The sequence below is a fragment of the Heterodontus francisci genome, chromosome 2 (assembly GCF_036365525.1).
Source record: "Heterodontus francisci isolate sHetFra1 chromosome 2, sHetFra1.hap1, whole genome shotgun sequence".
Classification (NCBI taxonomy): Eukaryota; Metazoa; Chordata; class Chondrichthyes; order Heterodontiformes; family Heterodontidae; genus Heterodontus; species Heterodontus francisci.
The window spans coordinates 84448648-84462930 of record NC_090372.1 but is presented as its reverse complement, the minus strand read 5'-3'; the positions used below and the strand labels follow the sequence as shown (position 1 = coordinate 84462930).

Genomic DNA, 14283 nt, shown 5'->3' with positions numbered 1-14283 from the left:
TTTCAAGTGGGCCAAAAATTAACTAATTCTAAACATCTGGTGTGTATGCTGCCACCATATAGAGTCAAGTTCTTAGACTGTATTATTTAAACATTAATCTCTACTTTATAGTAACTATACACACTCCACACGACCCTGTACGTCCCCTTCAAAAGCGACGCTGTAAATGTTCATGATGGGCAGTAATCTTTCATTCTCACGATTAACCCTTTTATACCCTTATACAACATCTCCCAGGTATTTATCCCAATATATATTTACATACATTCACCTTTTTTTATTTACATGCGACACCATCTTCCCCCAAGCCTCTGGCTTCATAGATTCTACCGATCAGGAGGCTTCACAACTCTCCCTGATCTTGTCGCCAGATGTGTAAGATTGGTGGTCTTTCTCTGGTCCCTTGTTTCTTGACTTGGACAGCCTTCTTTGAGGTTTGTACATTTTGAATTTTTGGTACATCATCTGAGCTGTCTAAATGTATGACTGATTGACGTCTTTGATGTAAAAGGAATAAGATTCCTTCCACTTCTCCGTATACAGCCTTTTTGAGTTTGCACTAGATAAGATCGCTGTTGATTCTCGTCTTTCTGGAGAATTGCCCCTTCTCTATTTTGGTCTCATACTTATACCTTTTGCCTTCTGACAACTTTGGCAGGTTTCTGTACGGTATCTTTTGTTATAATTATGGATCTGTTTGTTTGGATTTGACTTTTCTTATCTTGTACTTTCTGATAATCCTTGTTTTGCAATCCTGGAAGTAATTTCTTGAGTAAAATTGGAAGTTGTGTTCGAAGCCATTAAGAGTGCTGATGACACTAATCTGCACAATAATGGGGTAGTTCTGTGTGAGAGTAATCCCAATTGGAAATCTTGATTTCTCATCAACATAGTTTTAATGGTTCTAACTGCTCACTCAGCTTCTCCATTTGATTATGGATATTTAGGAGACCTTGTTAGGTGAACAAATCTACATTCTTCTGCAAAGTGTGAAGTAATCGATTGCAAATTGTGGTCCATTATCAGAAACTATCTGATCAGGTATACCATGTGTTGTGAAAACTTCTTGTAAAACTGTGATGACTGCTGCAGTTGTTGCGTATATCTGCTTAACTTCAATCCATCTTGAAAAGCAAACAACAATAATTAGATAGGATCTTCCCTCAAAGAATAAATCCATCACCAACCGTTCCCACGGTCTAGTTGAGAATTGGGTCAAAAATAGTGGCTCTCTTTGATCTTGTCTGTGTACCTGACATATTTGTTGGACTTGCTTCTTCACATGTCTCTGTCTATGTCGCACTCCTGTAGGAACTTGCTGGATTTCTCTCTTGCGCTTTGGTAGTCTGAGTGGCATGGCAGGCTGTTCTGTGTTGCGTGGGTTCTCTCCGTATTGTGCGGGCTTTCTGGCGGAATCCAGACTTTATGCAGTGCTCAGGTCAGGTTGGGGGGGCTCTCCCTCTGTCCTAGTTCCTGGATTCTTCTTGTTTATCTTCTTCAACTTTCTTTACAATATGAAGCTCAATACAAGCCCTTCTACTTAAGAGTGAACTCCTGATTGCTTAGGACAGTGTTTCGAATATCTGCTTATCCTCATATTGAAGCGTCACTTGTAACTTCCCCTTTACTTCAAGTACAACACCTTCTGGGCCACATAACTGAGTTTCTGTTGGTTGCATAATGCGTGTGGATAGCCACGGTTCTTTACCTAACAGGACCACTTGCTCCGGTGTCGCCTTTGAAATTAGTGACATGTCCGTTAACATACATGTCCGCTGACCAAAATGCTGGTTTCGGATCACTGATTTCGCTCAAGAATATTTCGATTGGTCTGCTGCAGGAGGTTGCATAACTACATTTACCTTTCTATTCTTAATGACTTTTCCTTTAGCGGTTGAGGTAGTCGAGCTTTTATTTTAACACATCTTTCTGGAAGGGCTATAGTCGTAGGGGATTCGATTGTAAGGGGAGTAGATAGGCGGTTCTGTGGTCGAAAACAAGGCTCCCGAATGGTATGTTGCCTCCCAGGTGCACGGGTCAGGGATGTCTCAGATCGGCTGCAGAACATTCTAAAGGGGGAGGGTGAACAGCCAGTTGTCGTTGTGCACATAGGCACCAATGATATAGGTAAAAAACGGGATGAGGTCCTACAAGCAGAGTTTAGGGAGTTAGGAGCCAAGTTAAAAAGTAGGACCTCAGAGGTAGTAATCTCAGGATTGCTACCAGTGCCACGTGATAGTCAGAGTAAAAATGAAAGAATAGTCAGGATGAATGCGTGGCTTGAGAGATGGTGCAGGAAGGAGGGGTTCAGATTTTTGGGACATCGGGACCGGTTCTGGGGGAGGTGGGACTATTACAAGTTGGACGGTCTACACCTGGGCCGGACTGGAACCAATGTCCTTGGGGGTGCTTTTGCTAACGCTGTTGGGGAGGGTTTAAACTAATATGGCAGGGGGATGGGAACCAATTGAGGAGGTCAGTTGACAGTAAGGAGGTAGTAACAAAAGCCTGTAAGGAACTAGATAATGAAGTCAGTGTGACTAAGGGGAAGAGCAGGCAGGGAGCAGATGATGAATGTAAAGGGACTGGTGGTCTGAGGTGCATTTGTTTTAATGCAAGAAGTGTAGTAGGTAAGGCAGATGAACTTAGGGCTTGGATTAGTACCTGGGAGTATGATGTTATTGCTATTACTGAGACTTGGTTGAGGGAAGGGCATGATTGGCAACTAAATATCCCAGGATATCGATGCTTCAGGCGGGATAGAGAGGGAGGTAAAAGGGGTGGAGGAGTTGCATTACTGGTCAAAGAGGATATCACAGCTGTGCTGAAGGAGGGCACTATGGAGGACTCGAGCAGTGAGGCAATATGGACAGAACTCAGAAATAGGAAGGGTGCAGTAACAATGTTGGGGCTGTACTACAGGCCTCCCAACAGCGAGCGTGAGATAGAGGTACAAATATGTAAACAGATTATGGAAAGATGTAGGAGCAACAGGGTGGTGGTGATAGGGGATTTTAATTTTCCCAACATTGACTGGGATTCACTTAGTGTTAGAGGTCTAGATGGAGCAGAATTTGTAAGGAGCATCCAGGAGGGTTTTCTAGAGCAGTATGTAAATAGTCCAACTCGGGAAGGGGCCATACTGGACCTGGTGTTGGGGAATGAGCCCGGCCAGGTGTTTGAAGTTTCAGTAGGGGACTACTTTGGGAATAGTGATCATAATTCCGTAAGCTTTAAAATACTCATGGACAAAGACGAGAGTGGTCCGCAAGGAAGAGTGCTAAATTGGGGGAAGGCCAACTATACCAAAATTCGGCAGGAGCTGGGGAATGTAGATTGGGAGCAGCTGTTTGAAGGTAAATCCACATGTGATATGTGGGAGGCTTTTAAAGAAAGGTTGATTAGCGTGCAGGAGAGACATGTTCCTGTGAAAATGAGGGATAGAAATGGCAAGATTAGGGAACCATGGATGACAGGTGAAATTGTGAGACTAGCTAAGAGGAAAAAGGAAGCATACATAAGGTCTAGGCTGCTGATGAATGACGAAGCTTTGAAAGAATATTGGGAATGTAGGACCAATCTGAAACGAGGAATTAAGAGGGCTAAAAGGGGTCATGAAATATCTTTAGCAAACAGGGTTAAAGAAAACCCCAAAGCCTTTTATTCATATATAAGGAGAAAGAGGGTAACTAGAGAAAGGATTGGCCCACTAAAGGACAAAGGAGGAATGTTATGCTTGGAGTCAGAGAAAATGGGTGAGATTCTAAACGAGTACTTTGCATCGGTATTCACCGAGGAGAGGGACATGACGGATGTTGAGGTTAGGAACAGATGTTTGATTACTCTAGGTCAAGTCGACATAAGGAGGGAGGAAGTGTTGGGTATTCTAAAGGGCATTAAGGTGGACAAGTCCCCAGGTCCGGATGGGATCTATCCCAGGTTACTGAGGGAAGCGAGAGAGGAAATAGCTGGGGCCTTAACAGATATCTTTGCAGCATCCTTAAACATGGGTGAGGTCCCGGAGGACTGGAGAATTGCTAATGTTGTCCCCTTGTTTAAGAAGGGTAGCAGGGATAATCCAGGTAATTATAGACCGGTGAGCCTGACGTCAGTGGTAGGGAAGCTGCTGGAGAAGATACTGAGGGATAGGATCTATTCCCATTTGGAAGAAAATGGGCTTATCAGTGATAGGCAACATGGTTTTGTGCAGGGAAGGTCATGTCTTACCAACTTAATAGAATTCTTTGAGGAAGTGACAAAGTTGATTGATGAGGGAAGGGCTGTAGATGTCATATACATGGACTTCAGTAAGGCGTTTGATAAGGTTCCCCATAGTAGGCTGATGGAGAAAGTGAAGGCGCATGGGGTCCAAGGTGTACTAGCTAGATGGATAAAGAACTGGCTGGGCAACAGGAGACAGAGAGTAGCAGTAGAAGGGAGTTTCTCAAAATGGAGACGTGTGACCAGTGGTGTTCCACAGGGATCCGTGCTGGGACCACTGTTGTTTGTGATATACATAAAGGATTTGGAGGAAAGTATAGGTGGTCTGATTAGCAAGTTTGCAGACGACACTAAGATTGGTGGAGTAGCAGATAGTGAAGGGGACTGTCAGAGAATACAGCAGAATATAGATAGATTGGAGAATTGGGCAGAGAAATGGCAGATGGAATTCAATCAGGGCAAATGCGAGGTGATGCATTTTGGAAGATCCAATTCAAGAGTGAACTATACAGTAAATGGAAAAGTCCTGGGGAAAATTGATGTACAGAGAGATTTGGGTGTTCAGGTCCATTGTTCCCTGAAGGTGGCAACGCAGGTCAATAGAGTGGTCAAGAAGGCATACGGCATGCTTTCCTTCATCGGACGGGGTATTGAGTACAAGAGTTGGCAGGTCATGTTACAGTTGTATAGGACTTTGGTTCGGCCACATTTGGAATACTGCGTGCAGTTCTGGTCGCCACATTACCAAAAGGATGTGGATGCTTTGGAGAGGGTGCAGAGGAGGTTCACCAGGATGTTGCCTGGTATGGAGGGCGCTAGCTATGAAGAGAGGTTGAGTAGATTAGGATTATTTTCATTAGAAAGACGGAGGTTGAGGGGGGACCTGATTGAGGTGTACAAAATCATGAGAGGTATAGACAGGGTGACTAGCAAGAGGCTTTTTCCCCCAGAGTGGGGGATTCAATTACTAGAGGACACAAGTTCAAAGTGAAAGGGGAAAAGTTTAGGGGGGATATGCATGGAAAGTTCTTTACGCAGAGGGTGGTGGGTGCCTGGAACGCGTTGCCAGCGGAGGTGGTAGATGCGGGCACGATGGCGTCTTTTAAGATGTATCTAGACAGATACACGAATGGGCAGGAAGAAAAGAGATACAGACCCTTAGAAAATAGGCGACATGTTTAGATGGAGGATCTGGATTGGTGCAGGCTTGGAGGGTCGAAGGGCCTGTTCCTGTGCTGTAATTTTCTTTGTTCTTTGTATGTCCTATTTTTCTGCAATAAAAGCATTCTGCTCTATTGGCGGGAGATTGTTCACGCATGTGGGAAGTTTTTGTACCACAGTGCTGGCAGGGTTTAAGGGTTCTTTCGCTCTCCCCCCCTCAGTGCACCTTTTTTCCTGGTGCCTCTTGCCAAGGCCTCTGGTGAAGGAACTGCACAATTACAGGATGTTTCCTCAACCAAGGTCTTTTCTCACTTCACAGGATTGGTCTGTTATTGCTGTGTAAATTGAAGTAGGAATCACAAGCTTTTAAGACTTTGTCAAATTTGGCTGATGTTTCACCAATACATTGTCTTATTATATCAGCTACAGCACCAATTAAATATAAATGTATTCACTTGTTCCGTTTTGAACTTGCTGTCCAATATCGATGAAATTCTATATCCGAGGAACCTTTTCCTCCATAGTACACTGTTTTGAGTCTGATTGGATCCCTCGTGACTTTTGAAACTCTCTAACACTCCCAAATTTTGATCCATTAAAAAAAAATTAGGAGCTTTTTAAGAGTGTTCCCCTTTAAGAAATTTTTTTTCAGGCTAGCTTGCTTTGATGGAGTATAGCAGATGCTTGACAGTGTTCTCTGTTTGTTTTATAGGTTTCTAGTAGGGACTTCCCCTTTCTTTCTGCAGTTCACTGAAATGTTTACACAGCTGCCTATTCGACTTGACAGAGTTGTTCGATAGACAGTTCCAGTTGCTTTTTTTAAGCTAGAGTTTATTTATTTTGTTCAAGCTTGACTGCTTTAATTTTTTTTCTCTTCACCTTAGCTACATGAATGGAGATTCTGCTGTGTCCAGTGGATTCCCGCGCTTTTTTCTCTTAACTACCTAACTTTTTTTCCAGTTCATGCACTTTTCAGGGTTTTCCCGTTCTTTGCCCTTGCGTTCAACCTGAGTGAGGGATTAGGTTTTCCCCTTTCTTTCTCTCTCTCTCGCTCACACACGGAGTCTTTAGAAAATAAATTTTTTCAGCTTTTCAAAGGCTTTTCTTTCAAAGCGAGATTTCTTGATCGGCAGCACAATGACTCAACCGATTGCTTACATTCTATGGAGCTTTCCTCTGCCTTCTACTGTATGAAGTTTGTTTTTTTTCTCTTTAGCTACTTGTTCTAAAGTTTCTTCTCTTCTGGCTGAACAATGATTGCTGCTTCAAATTTTCTCTTCTGGCTATAGGACTTCAATCCCAGTGCTGTTCACCATGTTATATATTTGGTTCTTTATGTTGCCACCGTATAGAGTCTAGCCAGACAGGTTCTTGGACTGTATTGTTTAAATATTAATCTTTATTGTATAGTTACTATATACACACACTACATTAGCCTGTGTGTCTCCTTCAAAAGCCATACTTACCCTTTGATACCCTTATACTACAAAACCGTTTAAACACCATTCCTGCTGACGTTGCAGTATTTTTTTTAAAATTGAATCAATTTGCATACAACTACAGAATAACTCAAACCAAGTTAAACTATCTTAAATAAAATGCAAAAATAAACTGAAATCACAAACATCACTACTATAAGAATTCCCAGTTTTGATTTCTGCTTCCAAAATAACGACAATTATTCATTATTTAGTGAGTAAGTCTTAAAAATGTTAATAATTATCCCGTTCTGAACTTGCTGATAAATCCCCATAACCTGATGGCCTACATCCCAGGGTTTTAAAAGAGGTGGCTACAGAAATAGTGAATGTTGTGTTTTTGATCTTCCCGAATTCCCTAAATTCTGGAACAGCCCCTGTGGATTCGAAGATAGCAAATAACCCTGCTATTCAAAGAAAGGAAAATTTTAGAATCTATTCTGAAGGACATGGTAACAGAGCACTTAGAAAATCATATGATTGAGCAGAGTCAAAACGTTGTATGAAAGGGAAATCGTGTTATGTGGATACTGGGGTATCTTTGTACACTAATCACAGAAAGTGAACATGCTGGTACAGCAAGCAATTAGGAAAACAAATGGTATGTTCATCAAAATGTTTGCGAATACAAGAGTAAAGGAGTCTAATTGTAATTACATGGGGCCTTGGTGAGAGCACAACTGGAGTACTGTGTAGTTTTGGTCTCCTTACTTAAGGAAGAATATACTTGCCTGGAGGGAATGCAAAGGTTCATTAGACTGATTCTTATGATGAGGGGATTGTCTGAGGAGGAGAGATTGAGTAGACTAGGCCTATATTCCCAGAGTTTAAGAATGAGTGGTGATCTCATTGAAACATACAAAATTCTTAAGGGGCTCAACAGGTTACAGGATGTTTCCCCTGGCTGTGGAGTTGCTCATAACAGAAGGGTTTTGAAGGTTTGAGGCTTTAAAAAAAAATCCTAAAGGTGGGTGATAAATGCAGTTTTGAAGGGGAGTGCCCTTACAAGTGTCTCTTGATATGCAACCACTGACAATTATCTACCAACATGGGGAGCAGAAAAATTAACTGGATAGTTACCAGTTGATTGGGAAGTGGAAACCAAGAGGAGGAGGTAGATCTCATGGACAAAATGAACTTTAAGGGGCCAAGTAGAAAGCGAGGATGCTCAAGCTTGTAACCATCAGATGTAAGGGAGCAAATATGGGGGGTTGTCTCAGGGAACGACAGTGATAGTTTTTTTGAGAGCAAGGGTGAAGATAAATGTGTGAAGAAATAGCCGTGATGAGTAAAACAATACATTGAGCAACTAACTAGCGAACAGGCTCTTTTAGGTCTGGTATTCTGTAATGAGACAAGGTTAATTAGTAATTTTATAGTCATGGATTCTCAGAGGAAGACTGATCATTATATGATAAATTTCATAGAGTTTGAAAGGGATGTAGTTAAGTCTGAAACTAGCCTGAAAAAAAAGCCAATTAAGGAGCTAAGAGGGGCAAGATGGCCAAGGTAGATTGGGAAATTAGATTAAAAGACATGAAAGTATTTAAGCATTGAAAGAAATAACTCATAATTCTCAACAAATATATGTTTTAGTTTAGTTTAGTTTAGAGATACAGCACTGAAACAGGCCCTTCAGCCCACCGAGTCTGTGCCGACCATCAACCACCCATTTATACTAATCCTACACTAATCCCATATTCCTACCAAACATCCCCACCTGTCCCTATATTTCCCTACCACCTACCTATACTAGTGGCAATTTATAATGGCCAATTTACCTACCAACCTGCAAGTCTTTTGGCTTGTGGGAGGAAACCGGAGCACCCGGAGAAAACCCACGCAGACACAGGGAGAACTTGCAAACTCCACACAGGCAGCACCCGGAATCGAACCCGGGTCGCTGGAGCTGTGAGGCAGCAGTGCTAACCACTGCGCCTTATTCATTATTCTTATTCCTTATTCATTTAAGGAATGCAAATTCCACTGGAAAAGTGGTACAACCATGGTTAACTAGAGAAGTTAAGGATAGTATTGGATTAAAAACAGGCTTACAATTTTGCCATAGTAAGCCTGAGGTTTGGGAAGGTTTTAAAAAAAATCAGCAAAGGATGGTCAAGAAATTAATAGTGGGAGAAAATAGAATGAGAGTAAATATAAAAACATTGCAAGAGCTTTTACAATCCTGTAATAAGGAAAAGAATAGCAATTTGAGCCCCTTAGTGGCAAAGAGAGGAGAAATTATAATGGGGAGTAGGGAAATGGCAAAGATGTTAAACAAATATTTTGTATCAGTCTTCACACTAGAAGACACAAAGCACATACCAGAAATCGTGGGAACCAAGGGTCTAATGGAGAGTGAGGAACTTAAAGTAATGAATATTAGTAAATAAAAAGTATTGGAGAAATTAACGGGGCTAAAAGCTGACTAATCCCCAAAACAATATGGCCTAAATCTTAGGGTTTAAAAAAAGAGATGGCTTCAGAGATAATGCATACATTGATCTTGATCTTCCAGAATTCCCTAGATTCTAGAACAGTCTCCCTAGATTGGAAGGTAGCAAATGAACCTCGCTGTTCAAGATGTGAGGGAGAAAGAAAAAAAAGGGAACTATAGACTAGTTAGCCTATCATCAATAGTAGGGAAAATGCTAGAATATATTAGGGACAGGATAACATGGTACTTGAAAAATCACAATATAATTAGGCAGAATCTGAAGTTTTATGAAAGGAAAAATAGTGTTTTTGACTAACATATCAGTTTCTTTTGAACTGTATCTAGCAGGGTAGATAAGGGGGAACCACTGGATATAATGTATCTGGATTTTCAGAGGGTATTTGATAAGGTGCCACACAAGAGGTTCTTACACAAGATTAGTGCTCATGGGATTGGGGGTAATATATTAGCGATGATTGGTTAACAGACGGAAAACGAAGTATAAACAAACGGGACATTTTTGGGATGGCAGGGTATAACTAGTGAAGTGTCACAAGGGTCAGTGCTTGGGCCTCAGATATTCACAATCTATATCAATGACTCAGCTGAAGGACCAGAGTGCAACATATCCAAGTTTGCTGAGATACAAAACTAGGTGGGAAAGCATGCTATGAAGAGGACACAAAGAAGCTGCAAAGGAACATAGACTGGTTAAATGAGTGGGAAAGAACATGGCAGACTGAGAATTATGTTGGGAAATGTGATGTAATCCACTTTGGTAGGAAGAATGGAAAAGGAGGATTTTTTTTAATAAAGGAAACTACTAAGTGCTAGTATTCAAAAGGATTTGGGTATCTGTACACAAGTCATAAAAAGTTAACATGCAGGAACAGCAGGCAATTAGGAATGCAAATGTTATGGTAGCCTTTATTGCAAGGGGTTTGGAGTAAGAATAAGAAAGTCTTTCTATAATTATATAAGGCTTTTGAGAGACCAAAGCCTGTGTACAGTTTTGGCCTCCTTACCCAAGGAAATATACATTTGCCTTAGAGGGCATTCAATAAAGTTTCACTAGACTCATCTCTTGGTTTATGGGATGAGAGGGCTGTCCTATGAGGAAACTGAGTAGAATGGGCCAATATTCTCTGGAGTTAAGAATGTGTGATCTCATTGAAATGCCAATTTTTACTTTTTTAAAAAAAAAGAAAAGAGGGCTTGACAGGGTAGATGCTGAGAGATTGTTTCCGCTGGCTCGAACTAGGGCTTATAGAATCAGGACCAGGGATCAGCTATTTAGGACAGAGATTGAGGAGAAATTTCTTCACTCAAAGGGTTGTGAATCTTTGGAATTCCCTACCCAGAGAGCTGTGGATGCTCAGGCATTGAGTGTGCTCAAGACAGATCAATATATTTTTGGATACTAAGGGAATCAAGGGATAAGGGGATAGTGCAGGAAGGTGGAATTGAAGTAGATGATCAGTCATGATTTTAGTGAATGGTGGAGAAGCCTCGAAGGGCTAAATGGCCTACTCTTGCTCCTATTTCTTATGTTCACTTTCATATGCTCATCAGCTGGTCATTACTACTTAATACATGAGAACTCCTACAGTTTATTCAACATTTATACTTTTTCTACAATTTAGCAACACAATATAGTAGCACCCACTAGATTTATCAAAGGCTGATGCCAGCATTTCCTGTTCTTTCTATATATGAACTGGAAAAAAAAAAGAGAAAAATTGAAAAATGTACTACAGATTGTATGATCTACTGAATGGATGCTCATTTGCTTTACCTTCGTAGGGTGGAGTCCCACTGTAATGTCTGCACTTGCTATACAGAAGCTTCCAATATATGATCATTGTGAGTGAATTTGTACAAGTAGAAGCAACTCAACAACTGATAAGTATTAACTTTATGATCCCGTTGTGAAATAGCAAATTACAATATACTGAGAGCAAAGTTGTCAGTACAGTCTTCCTAATCATGATATCTTGGCTCTGGTTCATATGGTATCACCAACTCAGTAAAATGTAGTCTGCTTGGGGCCAGGATTTTCAAGTTTATGATGAAGAATGCAATGGGTTAGAAAATTTTGCTTCAATTGTTGCTTGTGCTGGTAAGTTTTTAAAAAAAACTGGTTTAATAGTTGCTCATTTAAAAAGTTGTGTGAACTATGAAACCTTTCATTTACTTTTGAACAAAGTACATTTCTGCACTAAATGCATGTATGTGCGTACGTTAATAGCATTTTAGATGGTGAGCACGATAATTGAGACTTTATACACTTAAAAATCTAAGACCACCATGAAATTGTTGGCATATAAACAGAACATGCTGGAAATACTCAAAAGGTCTAGCAGCATCAATTTCTCTCTCCACAGATTCTGTCAGACCTGCAGAGTATTGCCAGCATTTTCTGTTTTTATTTCAGATTCCCAGCGTTGTGATGAAATTGGTAATTGGAATGCTGAGAGTACCTTTGAAATAAGCACAGATCTATTAAAGTAGTGCATAATGCAGCAGAAAATGAAGAGCTCTGGCAAAAGATACACATGGTTTAAAAATATATATTCTCCTCGCTTGGTTTCTCTGGAACTACTGGGAGCCATTTATATCCAGTCCAACAATTAAGGAAGTCACAACATACACTAGTGAAGGGTAACAAACTACTTCGACCATGAAAACAATCCTCTCAAGGGTACATCACCCTTCCTTAATTGAAATAGCAAAAAGAAAGGAAACAGAGGTAAATAAGTCTGACTTCAAGTATTTATGTTTAAAAATTACTAAGCACTGCACTTTTTAGCTGAGGACGTGAATGGTTAGGAATGAGTTTGAGAAATTACTGTCCAAAAGTAGCTTTAAAGAAAGTACACAGTGACTTACTAATCAACTACAGGATTGCAACATACAAGCCCAAAAGTGAATTGTGTAGCTTTATGATGGTGCATACCTTGGAAATCTATTGCTGGTATAACATTTATTGCAGATATGATTTTCAACTCTTTGAGCACTCCATTTTAGATCTTCACTGGATGGTGGAAGTGAACCCGATGGCTGTGTTGCTTCTCCACAGCTGTTGCAGGGGAGAGAATCTACCCATTGGAAAAAATCTTGTTTAAACCACCGTAGAAGTTCCAACAACAAAAAGTCCTCCAGGTTTACTGTGGCCCCTGTAAGAAAGAGAAAACTTGCATTTATATAGCCCCTTTCATGATATCAAAGCATTTCAGTACTTTTGCAATATATTCCTAGAGCAAGAGACAGGATCAGCTACAGGAGACACCAAGGAGGAGATTTCCCTGCGATCTAAGTCAGAAGTGGCAGAGGTCTTGAGCACCACATTGGTGCCTCTACCCCTTCCAGGTTGTCCATTTTTTAAAAATTCACTCATGGAATGTGGGCATCACTGACTAAGCCAGCATTTATTGCCCATCCCTAATTGCCCTCGAGAAGGTTGTGATGAGCTGCCTTCTTGAACTGCTGCAGTCCTTGGGGTGTAGGTACATCTACAGTGCTGTTAGGAAGGGAGTTCCAGGATTTCGACCCAGCGACTATGAAGGAATGGCTATACAGTTTCAAGTCAGGACAATGGGCTGTTTGGAGGGTAACTTGCAGGTGGCGTTCCTATGCATCTGCTTCCCTTGTCCTTCTAGATGACAGAGGTTGTGGGTTTGGAAGGTGCTGTTGAAGGAGCCTTGGTGAGTTGCTGCACTGCATCTTGTAGATGGTACATACTGCTGCCACTGTGCGTCGGTGGTGAAGGGAGTGAACGTTGAAGGTGGTGGATGGGATGCCAATCAAGCGGGCTGCTTTGTCCTGGATGGTGTCAAGCTTCTTGAGTGTTGTTGGAGCTGCATCCATCCAGGCAAGTAGAGAGTATTCCATCACACTCCTGACTTGTGCCTTGTAGATGGTGGACAGGCTTTGGGGAAACAGGAGGCGAGTTACTTGCAGCAGCAGTCCCAGCCTCTGACCTGCTCTTGTATCCACAGTATTTGTGTGGCTGATCCAGTTCGGTTTCTGGTCAATGGTAGCCCCATGATGTTAATAGTGGAGGATTCAGTGATGGTAATGCCATTGAACATCAAGCAGAGATGGTTGGTTTCTCTCTTGTTTGAGATAGTCATTGCCTGGCCCTTGTGTGGCACAAATGTTATTTGCCACTTATCAGCCCAAGCCTGAATATTGTCCAGGTCTTGCTGCACCTGGACATGAGCTGCTTCAGTATCCGAGGAGTCACGAATGGTGCAGAACACTGTGCAATCATCAGTGAACATCCCCACTTCTGACCTTATGATGGAGGGAAGGTCATTGATGAAGCAGCTGAAGATGGTTGGGCCTCGGACACTACTCTGAGGAACTCCTGCAGTGATGTCCTGTGTCTGATGATTGATCTCCAACAACCACAACCATCTTCCTTTGTGCTTGGTATGACTCAAACAAGCAGAGAGTTTTCCCCCTGATATCCATTGCCTCCAGTTTTGCTAGGGCTCTTTGATGCCATACTCGGTCAAATGCTGCCTTGATGTCAAGGGCAATCACACTCACCTCACCTCTGGAGTACAGCTCTTTTTTCCATGTTTGGACCAAGGCTGGAATGAGGTCAGGAGCTGAGTGGCCCTGGCGGACCCCAAACTGAGCGTCAGTGAGCAGGTTATTGCTGAGCAAGTGCTGCCTCACAGCGCTGTCAACGACCCCTTTCATCCATGATAATCAAGAACACAGGAATGGCAAGTGGATAGGCCATTGCAATCGGTTCACCAGATTAAAGCATAGAGGGGTGTCGGTCTTAAAAGTATTGCCTGCAGTCACTCATGGGACCGTCGATGGCAAAACAGAGAATCATAAAAGGAAATCTAATAACAATTTTGAGACTGAAAGGTTCAGACTCTACAGCTTTAATGTTCCCTTTTTTTTCCCTCTCAGGCTATGAATCATGTAACAGCCATAAATCATGTCAATACCTGGTCATGTGTGTCA

The 14283-nt window shown here is 41.7% G+C and overlaps 1 protein-coding gene across 1 annotated transcript in view; it reads right to left on the bottom strand.

Annotated features, from left to right (window-relative positions):
- Window positions 1-14283, bottom strand: part of ngly1 (N-glycanase 1) — a 106896-nt gene that overhangs the window by 43097 nt on the left and 49516 nt on the right. The window contains exon 5 of the mRNA XM_068059858.1: window positions 12254-12473. Within this exon, the coding sequence (XP_067915959.1) occupies window positions 12254-12473 (220 nt within the window). The remainder of the gene's footprint in view (window positions 1-12253; window positions 12474-14283) is intronic.